General features: G+C 46.1%; 2 protein-coding genes across 4 annotated transcripts in view; both read left to right on the forward strand.

The window, feature by feature from the left end:
* LYST (lysosomal trafficking regulator) overlaps positions 1–3,354 on the forward strand; it is a 177,242-nt gene extending 173,888 nt beyond the window's left edge. The window contains exons 52-53 of the mRNA XM_060035027.1: positions 159–230; positions 1,172–3,354. Of these exons, the coding sequence (XP_059891010.1) occupies positions 159–230; positions 1,172–1,310 (211 nt within the window). The 3' untranslated portion in view covers positions 1,311–3,354. The remainder of the gene's footprint in view (positions 1–158; positions 231–1,171) is intronic.
* Positions 3,355–17,090: 13,736 nt separating this feature from the next.
* GNG4 (G protein subunit gamma 4) overlaps positions 17,091–21,062 on the forward strand; it is a 66,779-nt gene continuing 62,807 nt past the window's right edge. For 2 of the 3 annotated variants that reach the window (XM_060033779.1, XM_060033777.1), the window contains exon 1: positions 17,326–17,444. The gene's annotated coding sequence lies outside the window, so the exon portion shown is untranslated. Of the gene's footprint in view, positions 17,213–17,325; positions 17,445–21,062 lie in introns of those variants that run through there. The other variant, XM_060033778.1, reaches the window with a different exon arrangement.

Here is a 21,062-nt window from a genome sequence, read left to right on the forward strand (position 1 = left end):
CCCCACCCACCTGGGCAAATTGCCCAGAAGTAACTACTGTTAATCGGTTTATTGTGTTTCCTTCCAGATGACTTTTAACAAGTAAACACATAGGTTCAATTTTTAGGGAAGGAAACTTTAGTTTGCATAATTAGATGATGACTTTTTTCTTCCTCTAGGTTATGGAGTACTTGGGACCTAAAGCCTGTGCGGGAAATTACATTTCCTAAATCGAATAAGCCTATTGTAAGGTAAAACCTCCCTCACCTCTTCTTTCCTTCATAACATACTCTGTGACTGTTTTGTTGGAGAGACAGTAAAGCACACAGAGGTAAAGAAGTGCGTAATGAAAGTCATTATAAACAGCCGGCCATTTATTGAAGCCCAGGATGCCCGGGGCCCGGTGGCAAGAGGAGGCCAAATGCCTGTCTTCATGGAGCTCGAAGTCTGGGTCAGGAGCTCACAGCCCCACAGGCAGGCGTGCTGGGCTCGTGGCCAGGGAAGCCTCCTGAACTTCCAGCAGAAGTGATGGATTTTTTCCCTTTCCTTATGGAAAATCCCATAATGGTGATTGATGGCTACAGGCGTGTGCTTGACAGGACTGCTAAACAACCAGTTACCCTTTGCTCTGTTAACAAATTTGACTTTAAAAACTCAATTGGAAGGAAGGGATTCAAATTCTACTTTATTAAAATAATTTTTAATCCACTAAATGTAAAGTTTAATGAACCTACATTAATTATGTATTAATGTTACATTTTTTACCCTTTCCCCTTTCAGGGAAATAAAATATCTCCATAAAATAATCACCATTTATTTCTATAGAGAGAAAGTGTAGTACTGCTGTATTTTTCGAAGTTTCCTATACCCAAGTATTTGTAGTTTAAGTAATCAGGCTAAACAAGAAGGGAAAAGAAAATATGCAAAGAAGGAGCAGAACGTACCGATCCTTTTGGTCCTGGTTTTAGTCTGTATCACTTGGTTAGAAGGAGCTTCACAAACATGCCAGCAGAGCAAGTAAACTACATTAGAATTACAGTCAAAACCAATGAGTTGTAGGCCGTCATTTTGTTTGTCTCTGTGCTCCAGTAAACATATCTTAACCCCCTTACACTGATTTCCATGTGATCACCAATATGCTGATACACTTTTCAGAGACACAATATACAAATGGGATTTTTTTTTTTCACAGCCTTACATTTTCCTGCGACGGCCACCATTTGTACACAGCAAACAGTGATGGGACCGTGATCGCCTGGTGTCGGAAGGACCAGCAGCGCCTGAAACAGCCAATGTTCTATTCCTTCCTCAGCAGCTATGCAGCGGGATGAGTGAGAACCTTGCATTCTGCAAGGCACTTTAACTCCAAGCTAGATTTGCCGACTTCGCCAGTTACAGGAGGTCAAACCCGAAGAACTGGATGACCAAACAAACCATCCAAGTAATGATAAAGTCTATTCATCTGCACAAAATTCTGCAGCCTCACGAGGTCCTGAGAGGAGAGTATTGTTTAGTGATGACCTGGAGGGTGTGTCGGTATGCACTAACCAACACGGTTTAAGTGTGGCACAGTAAATTAAAAGCATATTCCTAAAGGTTTTTTTCCATAGAGGATTCTAAAGAAAAGATGAGCATCTCTCTATTTCTGTTTTCTATTACTTTCTATTTTCTATTATTCCAAAAAAGCCAGTAGGATTTAAATTGGTTAGCTGTTTGTATAAAATGCTCTAAAGATTATATTTTAAAAGCTTTCTGCCAAGATAACACACCCACCCCACTCCCCCCAAAAAAGGAAGGATAAGGAGAAAGAATTCAGGACTTGATCATTGCTTTCTTTGAGAAGTATGTAATCCAGTAGGTGCCTCTGCACCAAAGATTTTTTGGAATATCTGAATATTTGAACCTCAGTGTTAGGCAGTTTTTGCCTGTTGCCTTCTTAGCTCAAAGTAGAACCAGAATTTTTTGACAGTCACAAACAACAACACAAGTATCTTTGATTTTCAGACACATTCTGTTTCTTCATAAAAATCCTACTTAAAATCCATAACACTAGATATGGAATATCCTTAGTTGAGTCACTAAGATTTAAACACAGTGATAATTCTTTTAATATCTGCCATTTACAGAGCATTAAATACTTAACAATTTGCAATAGAAAGCCTCCATTTCAGAAAAAGTTTGCACAGATATTAATAATGCAGTCCAGTTAAGGCATTTAATCTAATATGCAGGAGGAGTTTTCTTCCCCAAAACAGAATTACAAAAGAAAAGGACACAGCTTACTTCGTTTTAAACAGGAGGCAGAATAATTCTTTTAGGAAGCAGTTTCCACTGTTTCTACTAACCTATACCACTTGAGAATTCTAGGAACAATAGAAAAATCTGTGTACTCCACAGCAAACTTACACATGATAAAGACAGAATTCCTAAAACTCCTGGAATAGTCTATCATGATATTATGGCTCTATTTTTACTTGGGGTGCTGCTTTATTGGCTTTGAAAACACTGTAAAATAAGCTGTTACCATGAGATACAAAGATGTATTCCTGCCTAAGAATTACTTGCGTGTTTGTTATGGAAATTTAATTCATATGGTGTTTACAGAACTACTTTTGTAACTTCCAGACTTTCTAAAACATTCTGCTTAAAAACTGTATAAAATGCAATTGCAAAGTCTCTGCTGTCAAGGTAAATACAAGAGGAAGCAAGTGGCTACGTATGCTCGTAACCTTCAGTTGCATACATAGGTAAGAGCACTTCACGGCTGCACTGAGATCATGGTTTGCACAGACCACCTATTAATTCTGAGGTCCAAATAGGTGCAGAGATGAGACTATTCCTATTCACGTTGAAGTGATTTGCTTTGTTTAAAAAAAAAAAAAAATCGCAGCTATTGTCTAACTTTCATTTTTCTACTGAGAACTTTACATTAGTCCCTTATTAGAATAAGGTTGCTACTCAGTCTTTTTTTTTTTTTAAGGCTGAATTTCATCATTTATCTAAAGAGAAAATATGCAAAATGACTGGTCTTGTTAAGAGTGCAATATTATATTTTTATGTAAAAATAAAAATGAAATTGGGGGGATTATTTATTCAGCATGAAACTTAATATGTATATGTTTGAAGCACTTCATAATATGCATGTTGTAGCAAATATTTCTGTAAACTATCACAAGCTCTGTTACCTTTGTACACACTGCCACTTCACAGTGGGGATAAATTTCATAAAAATAGATTTGAGGACCTATTCTCATTGCAGTTTAAATATTATGACCAGATCTCAAACTGGTGGCTGTTTTTGGTAACCCATATAGTTTCTCTCTTTAGCTCCCCTATAAATTTATGTCACTAGAAAAGGATAACTGTCATTTCTTAATTGTGGTCTTTGTGAGAACTTGTATATTTCAATCTTTACTTACTTTAAATGGAGTTTAGACAGAAGTCCTAAGGTCAAACCACTCTTCTTTTTTTTTTTGCGGTATGCGGGCCTCTCACTGCTGCGGCCTCTCCCGCTGCGGAGCACAGGCTCCGGACGCGCAGGCTCAGCGGCCATGGTTCACGGGCCCAGCCGCTCCGCGGCACGTGGGATCTTCCCGGACCGGGGCACGAACCCGTGTCCCCTGCATCGGCAGGCGGACTCTCAACCACTGCGCCACCAGGGAATCCCAAACCACTCATTTTTAAAAGGAAAAGACTATCTGTCCCTCCCCCCTCCCCACGCCCAATAGCAGATCTGCACTGCCAGGGCAACGTGCTGTCTGTAACACAGCGCGCATAGTCACAAAACGTGGTAAGTGCTGTGAAGGAAGAGTGGAGGGTCCTCTGAGAGAACACAACCAAAGAACTCAGTCTAAATCAAGAGGATCCAGCAAAGTCAAATTGTTGCCGCTGTCTGATGGATGAAGAGAAATTTGACAGGTGCAGATGGGAGCAGATGTATTCCAGGCAGTACGCGTGCAGACCTGAGGCAGGAGCGTCAGTGAACAGAGGCTCAGGGAGGGAAACACCTCAGCTCCTCTGGTGGGCCTTGCAAAAGGTGGGTGACTTCAACCACCAGCACTCCAGGAACTCAGAAATATTCTTTTTTTCTGCTTTGCATCTGTGGTGTGTGAAGGATTCTCAAGACGAGGGCACACCTGCTTCTACGTGTCTGTTCCCAGAAGAACTCAGGAGCAGCGTCTATCAGTGTAAGCCTGCCAACCTGAATGTCCCCACTTTACCTGCACATCTCAGCTTGACTCTTCCTTTCAGCAACGTTCACTGATTGCCAATTACGTGCAAGCCCAGTACTAGGTGATGGGGGAGTGGAGGGGAGGCGTGGGGAATTCTTTCCAGCCCTTCAGAGCTCATTGCTGGTGATCTGCTTCTCAGTATTTTGGATGACCTGTTAATGTTTTGAATCAAAGAAGAGCTACAAGGGGTTCCGGTTCAAGATGGTGACACGGGAGGACCCTGAGCGCACCCACATCCCGTGGACACCCTGAATCTACAGCTACACACAGAACAATTTCCTCTGAAAGAAATCCAAGAACTAGCAAAGCGACTCTTAGAATCTGGTGAACAAAACCCACATCAAAACGGGTAGGAGAGGCCGAGACGCGCTCTCACCTTAAACCCCGCTCCTGGCACAGCGACCCACAGTCAGGGGTGGGCTGGGGGGCTGACGGCTCCCAGCTTCTCCCTGAGGAGTGAGGCTTTGACCTCCACATCGGGCACCCCAACTTTTAAGGCCTACCCCTGAGAGATGAACCCCAAAAAACCATCTAGCTTGGAAAGCCAGTGCGGCTGCATCCCCGAGACCCATGAGGCTAGAGCATCTGAGAAGCAGCCCTCCAAGGGCTCTCCAGGACTCACCAGGCTAACGCCCCAGGGCCCAGCGCCGAGGCCGGGGCTGAACTGTGTCCAGTCTTCCTGTGTAAGAGGCCTGTTGCCTGTCTTGAGAGCTTCAGCCTGAGGGGCGGGCATTTAACACATTTCTGGAGGCCACTGAAATACGCCCCAAGGACGGCCAAGGCGGCAGGCACCATCTTTGTGCGCGCCCTCTCCTTTCCTGGGGTTGCAGGGATCTCCCAGAAAGGGGGGTGTGCAGTCTGGGGCTCCGGATTTGGCGCTGCCTGCCGGGGGGTGCCCCCTGACCACCTGGCTCTGGTGGCCAACCAGGCTTACATTCCCGGGTCCCACAGAACTGTAACAAGGGGAAAACAGTTCTTAACCAGCTACCACCCAGGCCAGAGCCCAGAGGCGGGTGCTGCTAATTGAACACACATCCTGAGGCCGATGGCAGCCCTCTCCAGAGATGGGAGCCAGTGGGTGTCACATTCGTGCTCTCCCTCTGCCCCGCCAGGTCTCCAGTGTCTCCGAGAAAGGAGCCTGTGGCATCTCTAGCATTGCCACCTAGAGGCCATATCCCTTGAAAGCCTGGCTCTGGTGGCCAGCAGGTCTTGTGTTCACGGGTTCAATGGGATGGTAGCATAGAAACAACTAACACCCCAGGGCTCAGTGCAGAGGGAGCAGACAGAAACGCCCATCCTCCTGTCTTCCCCAAAGAGAGGTCTATTTGTGTACTTTAAAAGCTACTGCCTGAGGGTCCAGCTTCCAATCAGCCTTCAGAAAAAAGCCTTTAGTCTCCTAGGCCTTCGCTGACTTCCAAAGAGCAGACTCAAGCAGTTACTGCTCAGAACAGTAGACTCGCGGGAAGCCTAGTTCTCCTGAAGGGAAATGCACAACAATTTTGATGCAGACCTTTGAGCTGTTCTACAGAAACTACGGCCCCCAACCCGTAGACTCCAGACTAGTTGGAACCGGAAGGTTGAGATTCCGGAAACATCACCCTATTACTTCACCACCAGTCAGTCCAAAGGAGGTCCACGAGCTGCTCACGCACCCTACGACCCTCTCCCCTAACACTGTCTTTAAAAACCCTGGCCTGAAAGCCATCAGGGAGTTTGGGTCTTCTGAGCACAAGTTCCCCTTCTCTTTGCTTGGCCCTGCAATAAACCTTTCTCTGTTCGAAACTGACATTTCGGTTTGGTCTCCCCGTGCACAGGGCACACGACCTTGGGTTCAGCAGCAATTTCTGACAAGCCAGCCAGGAGCCTGTGCCCGTGGCAGATCGACCCTGACTAGGGGCAGCCCCTTCCCTGGGTCCCCAGGAGCTACTGGGGCTCATTCTGCTCCAGGGAGCTCTGAGCCAGATGCATTCTGACCTGTACCATCAGCCTTCTGTTTCATTTGGGGGTAAGTCGCTCGTGCAGGCTGGGAGTTACCCTCCTTCATCTAGGCTTATGCCCTTTTGAGAAATGAGCCAATCTGGGCTGTTCTCTTTTGGGAGCGGGGCCAATCTGGTCTTGAGGTCTGCATCTGGGAGGGGCGATGGAATAGTTTAGGCTACAATTCCATAGTCTGATCTTTTGTCGGTGCGACTGTGTTTGTTGTTTCTATTTCTGTGTATCAGTACTTGCATTTTCAACAAAATGGGAAATACTAACTTCACCCCCGTCTGCCTGAGTCCTGGAGGCTGATCGGGACCCTGGTCACCAAAAACTTCAGTGAAATGATCTGCGTCCCTCTTCCTGGTTTTGACCCTTGCTAGGGGGTCCTGGCTTTGACAACCCAAAGGGGCCCTGGTTATGACTTCTGTTAGAGGGTCCCGGTAACTTGAATTATTTGTGGAGGGGCGTCAGTTTGGTGTACCTGAACAACCTGAGTGTGCACTTTTAAATTATCATTTGGAAGAACTTACTTACCAACTCTCTAGAGAAGGAAATTTTCAGTGGGCTGAGAACAGCCAAAGCTGTGTCCCCGCCAACACTTATTACAGACCTCTTGGTAGGTGAAGGCAAATTCTCAACCCAGATCCAGGGATGTGGGCAACCAGACATCAGTCCCCTCGGACAACCCATTAGGGTGCATTCTGAGTCATCGGAAACTCCATGGCTCTACTCCAAATGACAAAGATATCCACTTATTTTCTTTTGTAATACTGTCTGGCCGCAATAACAAGTAGGTGACCAGGGAAAATGGCCAGAGAATGGCTCATTAACTCATAGCACCATGCTCCAACTGGACTTCCTCTGTGAGAAAAGAGAAATGAGGTAAGACTCCCTATGTACAGTGCTTTCTGGCCCTTTACCAGAGCAGAGGCTGCAGAAGAAATGTAGACTTAAGGCTGCTCAGCAACTTAACTCAGGGGGGAAGACCTCGCTCCCTGTTTTGAAAGGATCCCCTGAAGACCCCTTAGATTTTCCTTTGCCCCTAGTGCTTCAAATGCTCACTGCAAACTTCAGAAGATTGCTGTAGGGACCTATCACCCCCACCTACCAGCTGGTTTTCAATAAGATGTGGCAGAAGAAGAAAAAGAAGATGAAGAAGCAAGGCGCCTTGCTTGCAGTAGCGCTGCAGACCACCCCAGGTACCCGGGAGGAGAGAATAAGAAGACTCCACAGGTGAGCGCCCCTGCCCCCAACATGGGACTTGGGACACACAGGCCACCAGCAAAGCTGGGACCTAGTCAGTGCACTTACTGCAAGAAAGTGGGAAGGCCCCGACCAACCACAGAGGGGGAAGGCCTGAGCTAAACCCCCTTCCTTTCAGCTCCTGCTAACTGAAGAAGCAGCCTGGGGGCTCCCCAACTGGCCCCTCAAAACACCACCCCCCATCTCCCCCAAGGAGCCCCAGTTACCCTAGAAGTCGGGGGAGAGCCAGGTGAGTTTTTGGTAGATACCAGAGCCACATTCTCGGTGCGGACAACCTGAAGGGGCTCCCTCTCCAAGACATCAAAGGGGTGTCAGGAAAGGAAGACAAAAGGAAATCTTGCCCTGAAAATTCCCCCAAAGAGCCTCATTTGACAAGATAAAACTGGCTTTGCACACAGGCGTGCAAACAACAGGAGCTAGGTCAGGGTTGGACAAGGTTTATCTCCTACACATCTGCTCCTTCAGCACTGGGAGAAGTGGCTGTTTTATCTGATGCACAGAAACCAGCACAGGGAGTCCAGGAAAATGAAGAAACAGGAATACGCTCCAAACAAAAGAACAAGATAAAACCTCAGCAAAATACCTTGATGAAACAGAGGTAAGTGTTTTACCTGAAAATAGTCACAAAGACACCAAGGGCAGGAGAACAATGCACTGATGAAATAAAAATTCACATTTTAAGGCAAGACAAGAAAAATTTAAACATAAAACGATTTCTCTGCCCGTTTGGGCTTCCTCCCCGTCCCCCACCCCAGTGTGCATTGTGCATCTGCATTATGTGTTACCCAGGCCTCCCCCATGGCCTCCTTCTGGCACCAGCCACGTAACTCCTTAGAAGATAACGTTCGTTTTTCAGTCCTGTAAGCGGTCACAGTGACCCACCACTCACCTTTTACGTGCAGACATCTTTGGTGAACTTTATGTATAATTTATCATTTCCCTTAAACATAGTGACTGGTGCAGAGCAGACTGGCCAGATGATGTGGAGAGATACTGGGCTGCACCTAGTGGAAGTTCTTAGCTTAATTATTTACTTAGGATCTCATTCATGTCACTAGCTATATGACTTGTATTCTGCCTCGTTTGCACGCTTGTTGTTTCTTGCATCACCACGTGTGACTGAGCCTCAGATAAAATTAATGATGATTAAGCAACTTGCAACAATCGACCAGATATATAGTTCTATAAGAGCAATGTCTGTAACAGTGTCCTCTAGATATGGGAAGAAGCAACAAGAGGGAATGATTTCCTGGCCCATAACAGGATAGTGAGACAGCTGGTCCAGAGGCTTGTGGCTCCTGTTAACAGAGCCTAGTCCAGTAATAGCACAGCAAGTGGCCTATCTGCAGAATCCTTGCCTGACCTGGGAATGAGCATCCCAAGCACCGTGGAACACGCTGGTCATGAAATGCCTCCCAAACCTTGGCCAAAAGTAAGACCAAAAGGGAAGGGACTGTAAAATAAAGAATACTGCTCACCATCAATGTCTACGAGAATCGAGCCATTAGCCACTGCAGTCATTGACCTACAAAACACTTTGAAAGGAGTTCAGGGTTAAGATCAGGATGAAGCACTCTGTGCTCTGGGAAAACTGACAGAACTGGCCTTGTGATATTTTCGGGAGAAATTTTGTATGAACCCGGATTCCTGTATCTTTCCATACTTAGAAAAGTACTAAAACCAGTAACTAAGATGTCTGTGCCTCATGGCTAGCAGCAAGCTTCTACTGAGGCGTGTGCTTGGTTTCATGCACCCTTCACCCAAATCACATATATACTGAAGCTCCCCGACCCTCCACCGCTTTGGAACAGTTCTCAGAGCTCTCTGAGAGACTGTCTCCCAGATTACCATCTGCAGTTTGGCTTGCAAAAAATTTTCCGTTTCTTTCTTAGATTGACTGTTGATTTTTTGTTGTTGTTGACATTTACAAGAACGATGCATGAACAAAGTGAGAATTTCAGCAAGAAAAGAGAAAGAAAATATCAGAAAATACCAAACAGTAATCACAGAGCTGAAGAATATAATAACTGAACTGAAAATTATAATAAAGGGGTTCAACAACAGACTAGATGAAGTACAAGAAAGGATCAGTGAATCAAAGACAGGAAGGGCAGTGGAACTCATCTGATCAGAGCAGCTAAAAGAAAAAACAGAATGAAAAGGAGTAAAGAGAACTGAAGGGACTTGCGGGAAAGCATTAAGCAGACCAGTATTTGCATCATAGCGATCCCAGAAGGAGAAGAGAGACACAGGCGAGTAAAAGACTTATTTGGAGAAATAATGGCTGAAAACTTCTGTGACCTGGGGAAGAAAACAGAAGTCCAGATCCAGAAGGCCCAGAGAGTTCCAAATAAAATGAACCCAAAGGAACCCACACCAAGATACGTTATAATAACATTGCCAAAAGTTAAGGGAGGGTTACAAGGCAATATTTAGAAAAGTGAGTAGGGAGGAAAGAAATTCAATAGCTTAACATTTGGAGGTTGAAACTACCGGAAGTTTTGAATTATCCATGTTACCCTTACTTTGCTGATTATCCTTCAACTATTTCCAGTTTGTCCCAAATTGGGGGCAAAATATACCCATTTATTTCCAACCTGTCCAATCCTTGGACAGCTCTGTTATTTTTCAATATACTCCTCAGGATAACACTCCATATACTATGAAGCCAAAGCATTTCAAAATGTTAACAGGCTTAAAACCATGCAGGAGCAGTTGGGGTGGGGAGGGAAGATGGGGGATACTCAGTACTCACTTAGTGAGCCATCCTCTTCCCCACTGCTTTATGTTAGACTGGTGGTCTCTTTCCTACTGTATTTTCCTGAATTTTAAATCTTTCAGTTATTACAATTGTGTTGAATATACTCAGTGTTGAGAAATCTTTCTCCTATGAACATATATGAGTTTTGAAAACATTCAAAAGTCATTCCGAACTGAATCTGATAAAATATTTGATAACTCTTTTAGTCAAAAACAAAGTACAATTACAATGTATAAAAAAAAAGTGTGTGATTCTGCAGGTAATTCAGAAAGAGGAATTTTTTAATGTTTTGAGCAATTTACAGTATCATTAGAATAGGGTAGATTAGGTATATACTGGGAAAGAAGGATGGATGGATGGATGGAGGGAGGGAGGGATGGAGGGATGGTGTGGTGGGTGAATGGGTAAGTGGATGGGTGGGTGGACATGTCTCATTTGTTTGTTTCTTTGCTTGTTTTTAAGAAAACGTTCTAACTCAAAAGAAACAACTAAGTCCTAGGTCACCTTTCCTTATCTTTGGATAATGTCTTTTTACAGAACCTGAAGCCCCCACTTGGGTTATCTTCACTTACACACTTTCCTAAGTTTCTTCTTTGCTAAGAAACTCCCTACCTTGCAGTGAACTTATTTGACTTCCCCCAAAGAGTCTCTTACGCTCTTTCTTGTCCTCTGTTTCAGTAGATCCACGTTTATCTCAGGATAATTAGTACACAAATATAAAAATAGGATAAGAATGACAGAGTCGTGTACACATGTCCATTCAGGGATCACAATAGCTCCTTATAGATCCACCAAAAAAGGCTCCTTTAGACCCCTGTTTAAGACCAAAAAATTTGGTTATCACTCAGAGATGAATTGTGCCGGAAGCAATCAGTCTCTTTCAATCTGGTAATCCTTGTGTCTTCTTTGTGCAACAGATCACTCCATATAAGACAATATTTTGCAGTCTTTATTTATCACTATCACTGATCCTTGAAAACATTTTATCCAGGAAAAATGTTCAAAAGGCCAGGCTTTTTGTAATTTTTCTCCTAAGTGGGGCCAGTCATACACCAAACCGCCTTTGCCAAATCCTTAAAAATATTTAAAATTAAGCAGATTAATAAGCACATGGTTTTTCTTGATGTCCCATAAACATGGAGTCCCACTGAACATTTCTTAAGCCTCTACAACATACCAGACAAAAATATTTATAAGATGGGCTCTTAAAGAACTCATAGTATAGTGGAAAGAGGTATGGTTTTTTTAATTTTGATACCATTTAGTACATTTTATAATAGAGGTTTTATAGATCAGACCGACTAAAATGGAAAGTGGGGAAGCTAACAGGTCAGGTTTCCCAAAGATATTAGTGATTTAGCTGAATCATGAAGAAAACAGAAATTTACTAATTTGGGCCAGGGTAGAAGGAAACCAGTGTTGCCCAGACTCAAAGGTGTAAGAAAGCAGGAAGTAGAAGCAGTCCGTGTGTCAGGGACAGAAGGTAAAAGTGAGGGGATGAGGGGAAATGAAACCAAAAGGATGGGCCAAGAACTCCTGCTCCTACCACTCTGGGGAAACTGGGATCAGACTCACCCTTCCATGGTAAACAACTGCAAACTGGAGATACTATGTGAAACAAGGATTTTCAAACAGTGAAAACAGGCAGCACAGGTGTGCGATCCCTGAGAAAAAGGCTGCAGACTAAGTGAACCCTGTCATTGCCTCAGCTTTCTGCCTGGGGGCACTTGCCAACCAAGGTGCAAAAGGGGATCCTAAGAAGAATAAACAAGAATACATCTTGAGACGAGGCTCAGAGATTAGAGTTTGGGGAGGCTGAGAAACAGGAATTTGTGGCACAGAGTTCCACCAGCAGGTTGCTGCCCAGACAAAGAGAACTAGGTTCCTGGTTGTGGAGACCCTGGAGGCTCAGGCTGAATGCTGTCATTTGTACAGAAGATAAAATGCCCTAGGTCTGAGCAAAGAATGTCCAAGGAGCTGTAAGCTGAACAATTCCCAGAGCTCCCGGGGGGTTGGGATACATTTGAGTTCCAACCAATCAGAGAGGAAGAGTTCATTGAACATACAGGCACCCAGGTGAGACCTCAGAAGAGTCATACCATAGTAGGAAGGCTAAACTAGTCCTAGAATAAAGGCTAAAGTCCTTTAAAATAAGTATCCAAACTATCAAACCGATCCATAAGGAACTTAACTGCCTGCCAGGACAAAGTCCCTACTCTTTAAGTCAACAAAATCTAGGCACACAGCAACATATATTTACAATGTCTAGCATCTAATTTAAAAATTACTAGATAGGGGCTTCCCTGGTGGCGCAGTGGTTGGGAGTCCGCCTGCCGGTGCAGGGGACGCAGGTTCGTGCCCCGGTCCGGGAGGGTCCCACATGCTGCAGAGCGGCTGGGCCCGTGAGCCATGCCCGCTGAGCCTGCGCGTCTGGAGCCTGTGCTCTGCAACGGGAGAGGCCACAACAGTGAGAGGCCCGTGTACCGCAAAAAAAAAAAAAATTACTAGATATAGGAAGAAATAAGAAAATGTGACCCAAAACAGTAGAAAACTTATCTAAAAGAAAGAGACCAAGAAAAGAAAGAATGGAATTCACAGAGAAGCATAATAAAATAGCTATTATAAGTGTGCTCAAGGATTTAAAGAAAAACAAATCTAATGAGAAAAAAATGGAAGATTAGAAAAACGAAATGCAACTTCTAGAGATAAGCATACAATATCTGAAATTTTAAGAATTTAGATTTTATGTGATTTATCTTTATTTTTTTCCAGTTTTATTGGAATACAATTGACAACAAACAACCCAGTCAAAAAATGGGCAGAAGAACTAAATAGACATTTCTCTAAAGAAGACATACAGATGGCCAACAAGCACATGAAAAGATGCTCAACATTGCCAATTATTAGAGGAATGAAAATCAAAACCACAATGAGGTATCATCTCACACCAGTCAGAATGGTCATCATCAAAAAGTCTACAAATAACAAATGCCGGAGAGGGTGAAGAGAAAAGGGAACCCTCCTACACCATTGGTGGGAATGTAAGTTGGTGCAGCCACTATGGAGAACAGAATGGAGGCTCCTCAAAAAAATAAAAATAGAGTTACCATATGATCCAGCAATCCCACTCCTGGGCATATATCCGAAGAAAACAAAACGACTAATTTGAAAAGATACAAGCACCCCAGTGTTCACAGCAGCATTGTTTACAATAGCCAAGATATGGAAGCAACCTAAGTGTCAATCAACAGATAAATGGATAAAGAGGATGAGGTATATATATATATATACAATGGAATACTACTCAACCATAAAAAGTATAACATTTTGCCATTTGTAACAACATGTATAGACCTGGAGGGTATTTAGTGAAATAAATCAGATAGAGAAAAACAAATACTATATGTTAACACTTATATGTGGAATCTAAAAAATAAAACGAATGAATGAATATAACAAAACAAACAGACTCACAGATATAGAGAACAAACTAGCGGTTACCAGTGGGGAGAGAAAATGGGAGAGAGGCAAGATAAGGGTATGGGATTAAGAGATACAAACTACTACTTAACAAAATAAATCAACTACAAGGATATATTGTACAGCACAGGGAATATAGCCAATATTTATAATAAATTTAAATGGAGTGTAATCTATAAAATTTTTTTTTTTTTTTTTTTTTTTTTGCGGTACGCGGGCCTCTCACTATTGTGGCCTCTCCCGTTGCGGAGCACAGGCTCCAGACGCGCAGGCTCAGTGGCCATGGCTCATAGGCCAAGCCACTCCGCGGCATGTGGGATCTTCCCAGATCGGGACACGAACCCGTGTCCCCTGCATCGGCAGGCGGACTCTCAACCACTGCGCCACCAGGGAAGCCCCCATAAAAATTTTGAATCACTATGTTGTACACCTGAAACTAATATAATATTGTAAATTAACTATACCTCAATTAAAAAAAAAGAAAGACAGGATAAAAGGAATGCACAATAATAGGACAAATAAAAAACAAACAAATAGCAAGATTGTAGATTTAAACCCAACCACATGATAATTACATAAGAAGTAAATGACCCAAACACTCCAATTAAAAGGCCCAGTTTGGCAGGCTGAATAAAAACGCAAGATCCAACTCTGTGCTGTCTGCAAGAATAGAGAATCCCCAGTTTAAGAATAAAGATACAGATAAGTTAAATGTAAAAGGATGGAGAAAGATACATCATGCAAAGACCAGTCTAAGAAATCTGCAGAGGCTATATCGGTATCAGACAAAGGTATCAGAACGGGCGGCAAAGGAAGGAAAATGGATGTCCAGGGTCTGCAGCCGGTGTCAGGTGATTGCAGCTAATGAAATAAAATTTACATTTTAAGGCAGGACAAGAAAATTTAAACACAAAATTGTCTCGTTCTGTCCCTTTATGCCTCCTTCCTCCCTCCCTAATGTGCAGTGTGCATTTTTGTCACACATTAACCAGACCTTCTCAAAGATGAGAGTGCCTGCTGGGCCACAGGTCATTTCCCGCCCCCCCCTTTCTTCTAATTTTATCAATGTAAAAGAATAGCCTTCTTTCCCAACGCTAGGGGGTCATGGTGACTTGCTGCTTTATATGGGCTTACCTGGACTGTATTATCCTTGGGGAACTTTATGTAAAATACCAATATGTCATTCTGATATACAATCTTTTGTCTCGAAAATGTGTATGACTGTGCCTCTGACTTCTAACAGGTGGAACAGTTCTCAGAGCCTTCTGAGAGTGTGTCTCCTGGGTCATAATCCTCAGCTTGGCTCGAATAAAATTCCCTTTTTTTCTCTTTAGTTTGTTAATTGAATTTTTGTCAACACAGCAGTCTTGGGTGATGGACAGAGATAGACAGAATCAGAATCACCTAGAGGGCTTAAAACACCAATTGCTGGGCCCCAGCCCCAGAGTTTCTGAATCAGTAAGGCTGGGATGGGTCCTGAGAATGTGCATTTCTAGCAAGTTCCCAGCTGATGCTGCTGGTCTAGGGATTCACTCTGGAGCCGCGGGCTCAAACCGACCCTCTTCTTTCTCTTTAAAATGGACATAATTCTACTTTAAGGGGTATTGGAATGAATGAGAAAGATAAAATAAGTGAGTGAGGAATCTGAAAGGGTGGAAACTGATTTCCCTTACAATTGTCTGATTGCGATGGATTGAGATGGGAGTTGGGATAAGAACACTGAGGATTCTGCCTCAGCCAACTGGGCAGTGGTGCCTCTGAGTCAGGAAGTACAGGAGAAATAGATTTGGGGGGTGGAAATAATGAGCCCAGTTCTGGCTTTGTTGAATTTTAAATGCAGTTCTCATATATCTTTCTCACTTTTTAAAAAAAGGTCAGTGTAGTGGGTATTTACTGGCTGAGCCACTTTATCATGGTTTAACTCTGTGTCTTAGATGGGCACTTCCAAGCTGTGACAAAAACCTGTGTGAGGTGTTTGCTAGCCCCAGGTGAGGCTTTCTGAACTCCACATTTGCATTCTATCAGACACCTGGAGTCTCGGAAGATGCACATTTGTCTGGGGCAAATGTCAAAGTAACGGGGATAAGAGATCTCAGAAACAAGTGATCCTCGTACCCTTTATGGCAAGGAATGGCTGCTGATGGTGGATGAGGACGGCGAACGCAGGTTTTCAAGAAATATTTCCTAATTGTCAACCACGATTTTCTGCTGTTACTATAAAGGAATTAACATTGGCCTCCTTTTCCTACCAATCTTGCTAACACTGCTGTAAGTGTAACGTAGCTTCCCTATTCCAAATGTTTTGTATTATTTTACCAGGAGTTGTAACATGGACGGCGCTTAAGCTGTTTTTCCCTAAAGGAAAAGGATTATAATAACGGAGAGGTTTTTAGTATCTCCACCGCAAAACGCTTACAGTTCAGAAGGAATGAGGAGTCGCCAAGGATTTCCCCGTGGAAACAGCTTCTGCTCTCCACGAACACTAGGAATGTGCTCCCGCCTTCCCGGTCGCAGCCCGGGAGGAGAGCCGCGGCTCACTCCCACTCCCAACGCCTTGGGCTGGCGTGGCCATCCTTACATTTCCCGTTACTTAGCAACGTCCCGATAAATGGAGACAATGGCCTGTGAATCTTTACGGGTATTAAGCATTTCTCCTTTCACTGCCCCCCCTTGGGGGTGGGGTGGGGTGTACTGTGTATTCTTTGGTGATGGATGGCAACCGGCCGCGCCTAGCCGGGTTGGTCCACGGAGCTAACCCGCTGGCAAGGATGAAGTTGCCAGAGACCGAGGTCCCCGAAGTTCGCGAGGACCACGGCCCCAACACCCCACCGTCCCTCTCATCTCCCCTCCTCCAGCCCCTGGGCGATGCGCGTCCCAGGCGGAGAGCTGGGCCGGGCGGGGGCGCGGGGTCGGGGATGGGAGACTAGGGGCGCTGGGAGTGCGCGGAGCCCGGGTGCGGGAGCCCCGGTGACGCACCAGCGACGTCGACGGCGGCGGGCGGGATTTCCTGGCCCCTCCCGGCCCCTCCCGGCCCCTCCCGGGCGCCGGGCGAGACCCTGCTGCGGAGTGGGCGCGACCAGAGTGGACGCCAGAAGGCGGGGATCGGCGACACGCGCTCTGCACCCGCCGGACCCGGACGCACGCCTGGAGCCCGGCACCGGGGGTGCCGAGCAAACAAAGTACTCGGCAGCTGGGTGACCGCACTCGCCAGCGGGGCACGGGCTCGCCCACCTGCACCCAGCGCTCGGCCTCACGAGGTCTTTCCCTCGCCCGGGCCTGGAGGCACGGGGCGGGGCGGGGCTGGTGACGCGGCGCGGAGACCCCGGGGGTGGCGCGCTGCGCGAGGCGCGCGTTTCCACCGCCAGCCCGTCGGCGCCCAGGCGCGGGAGCCCGAGCGCCGAGCCGGAGCCCGCCCAGCCCTGCGCCCGGATTAAGGGGCGATGCCGTTCGGTCTGGCCACCCCCTGCGAGCACGGCTCCGGAGACAAAGCCAGCGCATGAGCGGCGCCCTCGGCCCGGTAAGTGCCGGCCGGGGCGTGTCGGTGGGGAACGAAAGGCACCGTCCTTGCTCCGGCGAGCTCGGGGAGAGCCAGAGACAAAAGGGAAACTCGGGCGGGACGCTCTCTGGAAGTGGAGAGACGGTTCTAGTGCCTGCGTCTTCCTGCAGCTGTCAGCGGAAGCTCGCGAAACGAATACCTGTGATCATTTTGGCCGTCCGCGGCGAACCCGGCCTGCGCGGCGCCAGCACAGGTGGGCATCGTCGTCGGCCCGGCGCCGGCGCGTGCGGGGGCTCCTCGAAGCCAGGACCCTCCGCCGAGCCCTTGGGAAACCCGAGCGCAGGTTTGGACAGACAGCTCGGAACGTCTGAGGGGTCTCCTGGGGGTCGGGGTCGTCCGATCTTTCCGGCTCGAGGCGGGGGAGGCTTCTGGGGACCCGTTTTTCGTATGTAGGTCACGGCAGTTCGCTCTTGTCTCGGCAGGGGCGTCCCCCGTTGAGGAGCGCCGTAATGGGAGGGACGGAGTGGCTAGTTGGTCATTTTATTTGGAGATATGCTTTGGGCCTGAAGAAGCCCTCTTGATTCCCCAGCACCCGGGACACCTGCCTCGGGCGGCGACAGTGGACGGAGGGGCGACGGTTTGTCCCCCCCTTATGGCGTCTGTCCCCGACTCTGGTGCTGAAATGGGCTGCGCTCGCAGCGCGCGCACCCAACGGCATTCGGGGAGCTTAGGTTTAATTTTTTTTTTTAATTACCTTAGAAATAAAAACAAGAGGATGGGATGGGGCGGTGGACAGTGGTGTGACTGGAGAAGACTTCTTAATTTAAAAACAAGGAAGTCTTATTTCTGTGTATCTTGAGCTAGGGTGTTAGGAAATGCAGAAATGGTAAAGTTTGATCAAGTGATAAAGTGGATCCTAGACACGGGTTCTCCCGCCCTCTTCCCAGCTCCCCACCGGCGCCTGTTTTCTTCTCTCTCTGTTGCCTCCCAGGACTGTAAAAGGCTGGCACAGGGCCGGCTGGGCTGCGCTGGTGTTTCCCATTAAACCGTGTCAGTCTCATCATCTGCTCATGAGTCCTCACTGTGGTGCTTCCTTCTCATGGTGCGACAGGAAAATTCAGTGGCAAATGCCTCAAAGAGGCAGGGAGGGGACCCGGGCCCTCTGGCTGGCTTCTTGATCCTTTGGGGAAATCCTTTTCCTGGTTTCTGCATGCTGGGGGGGGGGGGGAAGGAGGTACCCGCCATCAGATCTGGCCCACTTCCCTACTGTGGGAACAAACGACGTGATAAATGGAAAGCCTTTTTCAATCCTGAGAAACAAGACACAGGTACACTGTAAACTGTGAATTATTTTTGAAGTGTGGGGTTGGCTGCATTATCAGTCGTGATGAGACATGGATAGAGCTGGGCATAACTAGTAGGCGTTAAGGTAAGGTGTATTGTGATGCTAGTTAATGAGTAGCTGCATCATGGGGTTATTAGGCTGAAATGACTATTTAGGACAATGGGCTTCCTGTTTTCTCCTCCGCCCACACGTGGCTCCTATCCTTCAGCCTCCTTAACATAAAATTGTTCAGAGGAAGCCTCTAGAAGATGTTTGGGCAGCTGAGAAAAAAAGCAGTGCAAAAGGGTCATTCCCAGTGGTGCTATGATTGGCCGGGCAATCGTCTTTGCCGTTTCTCATGCAAGTTGATGGTGGAGAAACGAGGAAAAAGCTTTTCCTGTATTCATCTTACAGTTTTTAAAGCCAAAATGACAGTCCCTAAAGCCCTCCAAATCTCAGTACGTTCTTCGAAATGGTGGAACGTCAGGTGGGAACTGGACACTGTCCTCTTGTCCCCCTGGTTCCCAGGGAAGCTAGAGCCTGGCAGCTGTCTCAGGAGGGTGGGGTTGAGCTTACGAGTGACTGAACAATGTCATCTCTTGCACACACGCACACGCACACACTGACTCACCACGTAACTACTCCTTGCTGAGGAAAGCAGCAAAATGGCTGAGAAAAGACTGAAATCTACTAGACGAATCCTTCTTATTTATTTATAGCCACATATCACTGTCACATTTTTCTTACCTTGTCTGATTTTTTGTTCTAGTTGAGGAAGGGAGAATGCCTAATAATGCAATGCACGTTAGTAGATTGACCTTTTTTCTTCATGGAATTTTGAAACTGTCTTTAAGATATTACCTGATTTGTTCTCAGAACACCTTTATGAGAATTTACTATCAATATTATCTAATCTTGCAGATTATTCCCGTTCGTTTTTTTTTTTCACTCTAGACATATTCAGGCTTCCAGAGGACTGTTATTCAGGTAGAGAAATTGTTCATCAGTTTTCTTAAGCCAGAAACTGAAATTTAACTTCCTTCATGCACCAAAAATACTACCAAAATATCCTTTCAACAGTAGTCAGCAAAGGAATTTTAACTGAAAATCGGAGAAGCTGAATGAGTGTCAGAAAAGAAAAACAAGGAGATCAATTATACTATAGAAATTAACGTAATACTACTGAAAGGTTTTAAGTAGCTGGTTGAAGCCACATGAAGAATAAACCAAATATCTTTTAAAAAATGATCAGAAGTGAAAACAAGCAAATGAAATTTCCATTTAGGGAAGGAAGTAGAGGCAAGAAGTACTGCTGGAAGAAGAAAAATTACTGCAGAGAAAACAGTGGGTACTTAAAAAGAGCTCCATTCAACAAGCTAGCTGGAGCATTCCAAATCACTTTAATTGTCAAGGAGCTTTTGTTAGGTCAAATGGCAGCTGGTGTGCAATCAGTTTTTCTGGTGGAACTTGGCAAACAAAATGGCAGGTCCTGGGACTTCCCTGGTGACTCAGTGGTTAAGAATATGCCTGCCAATGCAGGGACACAGGTTCGAACCCTGGTCCGGGAAGATCCCACGTGCCGCGGAGCAACTAAGCCTGTGCGCCGCAGCTACTGAGCCTGCGCTCCAGAGCTCGTGTGCCACGACTACTGAAGCCTGCACACGTAGAGCCCGTGCTCCGCAACAAGAGAAGCCACCCAATGAGAAGCCCGCGCACCAGAACGAAGAGTAGCCCCCGCTCTCCGCAACTAGAGAAAGACCGCACACAGGAACAAAGACCCAACGCGGCCAAAAATAAAATGTTAATTAATTAATTAATTAAAAAAAAAGTCAGGTCCTGTGCAGATTGGGGAGTGCGGGGTGTGTTGAGGATATGGTGCTTCTGGAATGGGCCCTGGGTGTGGAGAAGCTACTCTGTCCCTGAAGCCCTGAGGTTCCCAGGTATCTGCAAGTGAGTCACCAGTGGCTCAGCCTAGGAGGACCAGACAGCAGAGGGAGCAGCGGGCAACGGCGTGGAGGGAGGACCAGGCTTCACCTGGATGCCCCTCGTGGATGAGCTCATTTAATCCTCCCGGCGTACCTGGAAGGTTTCTCTTCAGCAAAACAAAAAAGGACAACGGTGTCCGTAGTGTCCTTTTTATCCAGGGGTATATCTGGCAGGGTACTTGTGGTGGGTGGTGACTTTTTTAACTAACCAAGGAAATGCATATACCAGTGGGAGGCGAGCGATTGAGATGCGTGGAAGAGACCCACCCCCAGGGACTGCATTTGTGCTCCCTTCCCAAAGAAGATTTGTTCCTCTCACTTCTTAGAGTTCTCAAACCATTTCTCCCTGGGCAGCTGGGTTGACTCTCTAGTGGGACATCTGCTGTGAGGCTGAGGAAGTAGATAGAGGAGACAGAAGATAGAAGAAATGGTGCTTTGTGGCCACCTAGAGGGGTGGGGTAGGGATGGTGGGAGGGAGACGCAAGAGGGAGGAGATATGGGGATATATGTATACGTATAGCTGATTCACTTTGTTATAAAGCAGAAACTAACACACCATTAT

The sequence above is a fragment of the Delphinus delphis genome, chromosome 16, assembly GCF_949987515.2.
Source record: "Delphinus delphis chromosome 16, mDelDel1.2, whole genome shotgun sequence".
Lineage (NCBI taxonomy): Eukaryota > Metazoa > Chordata > Mammalia > Artiodactyla > Delphinidae > Delphinus > Delphinus delphis.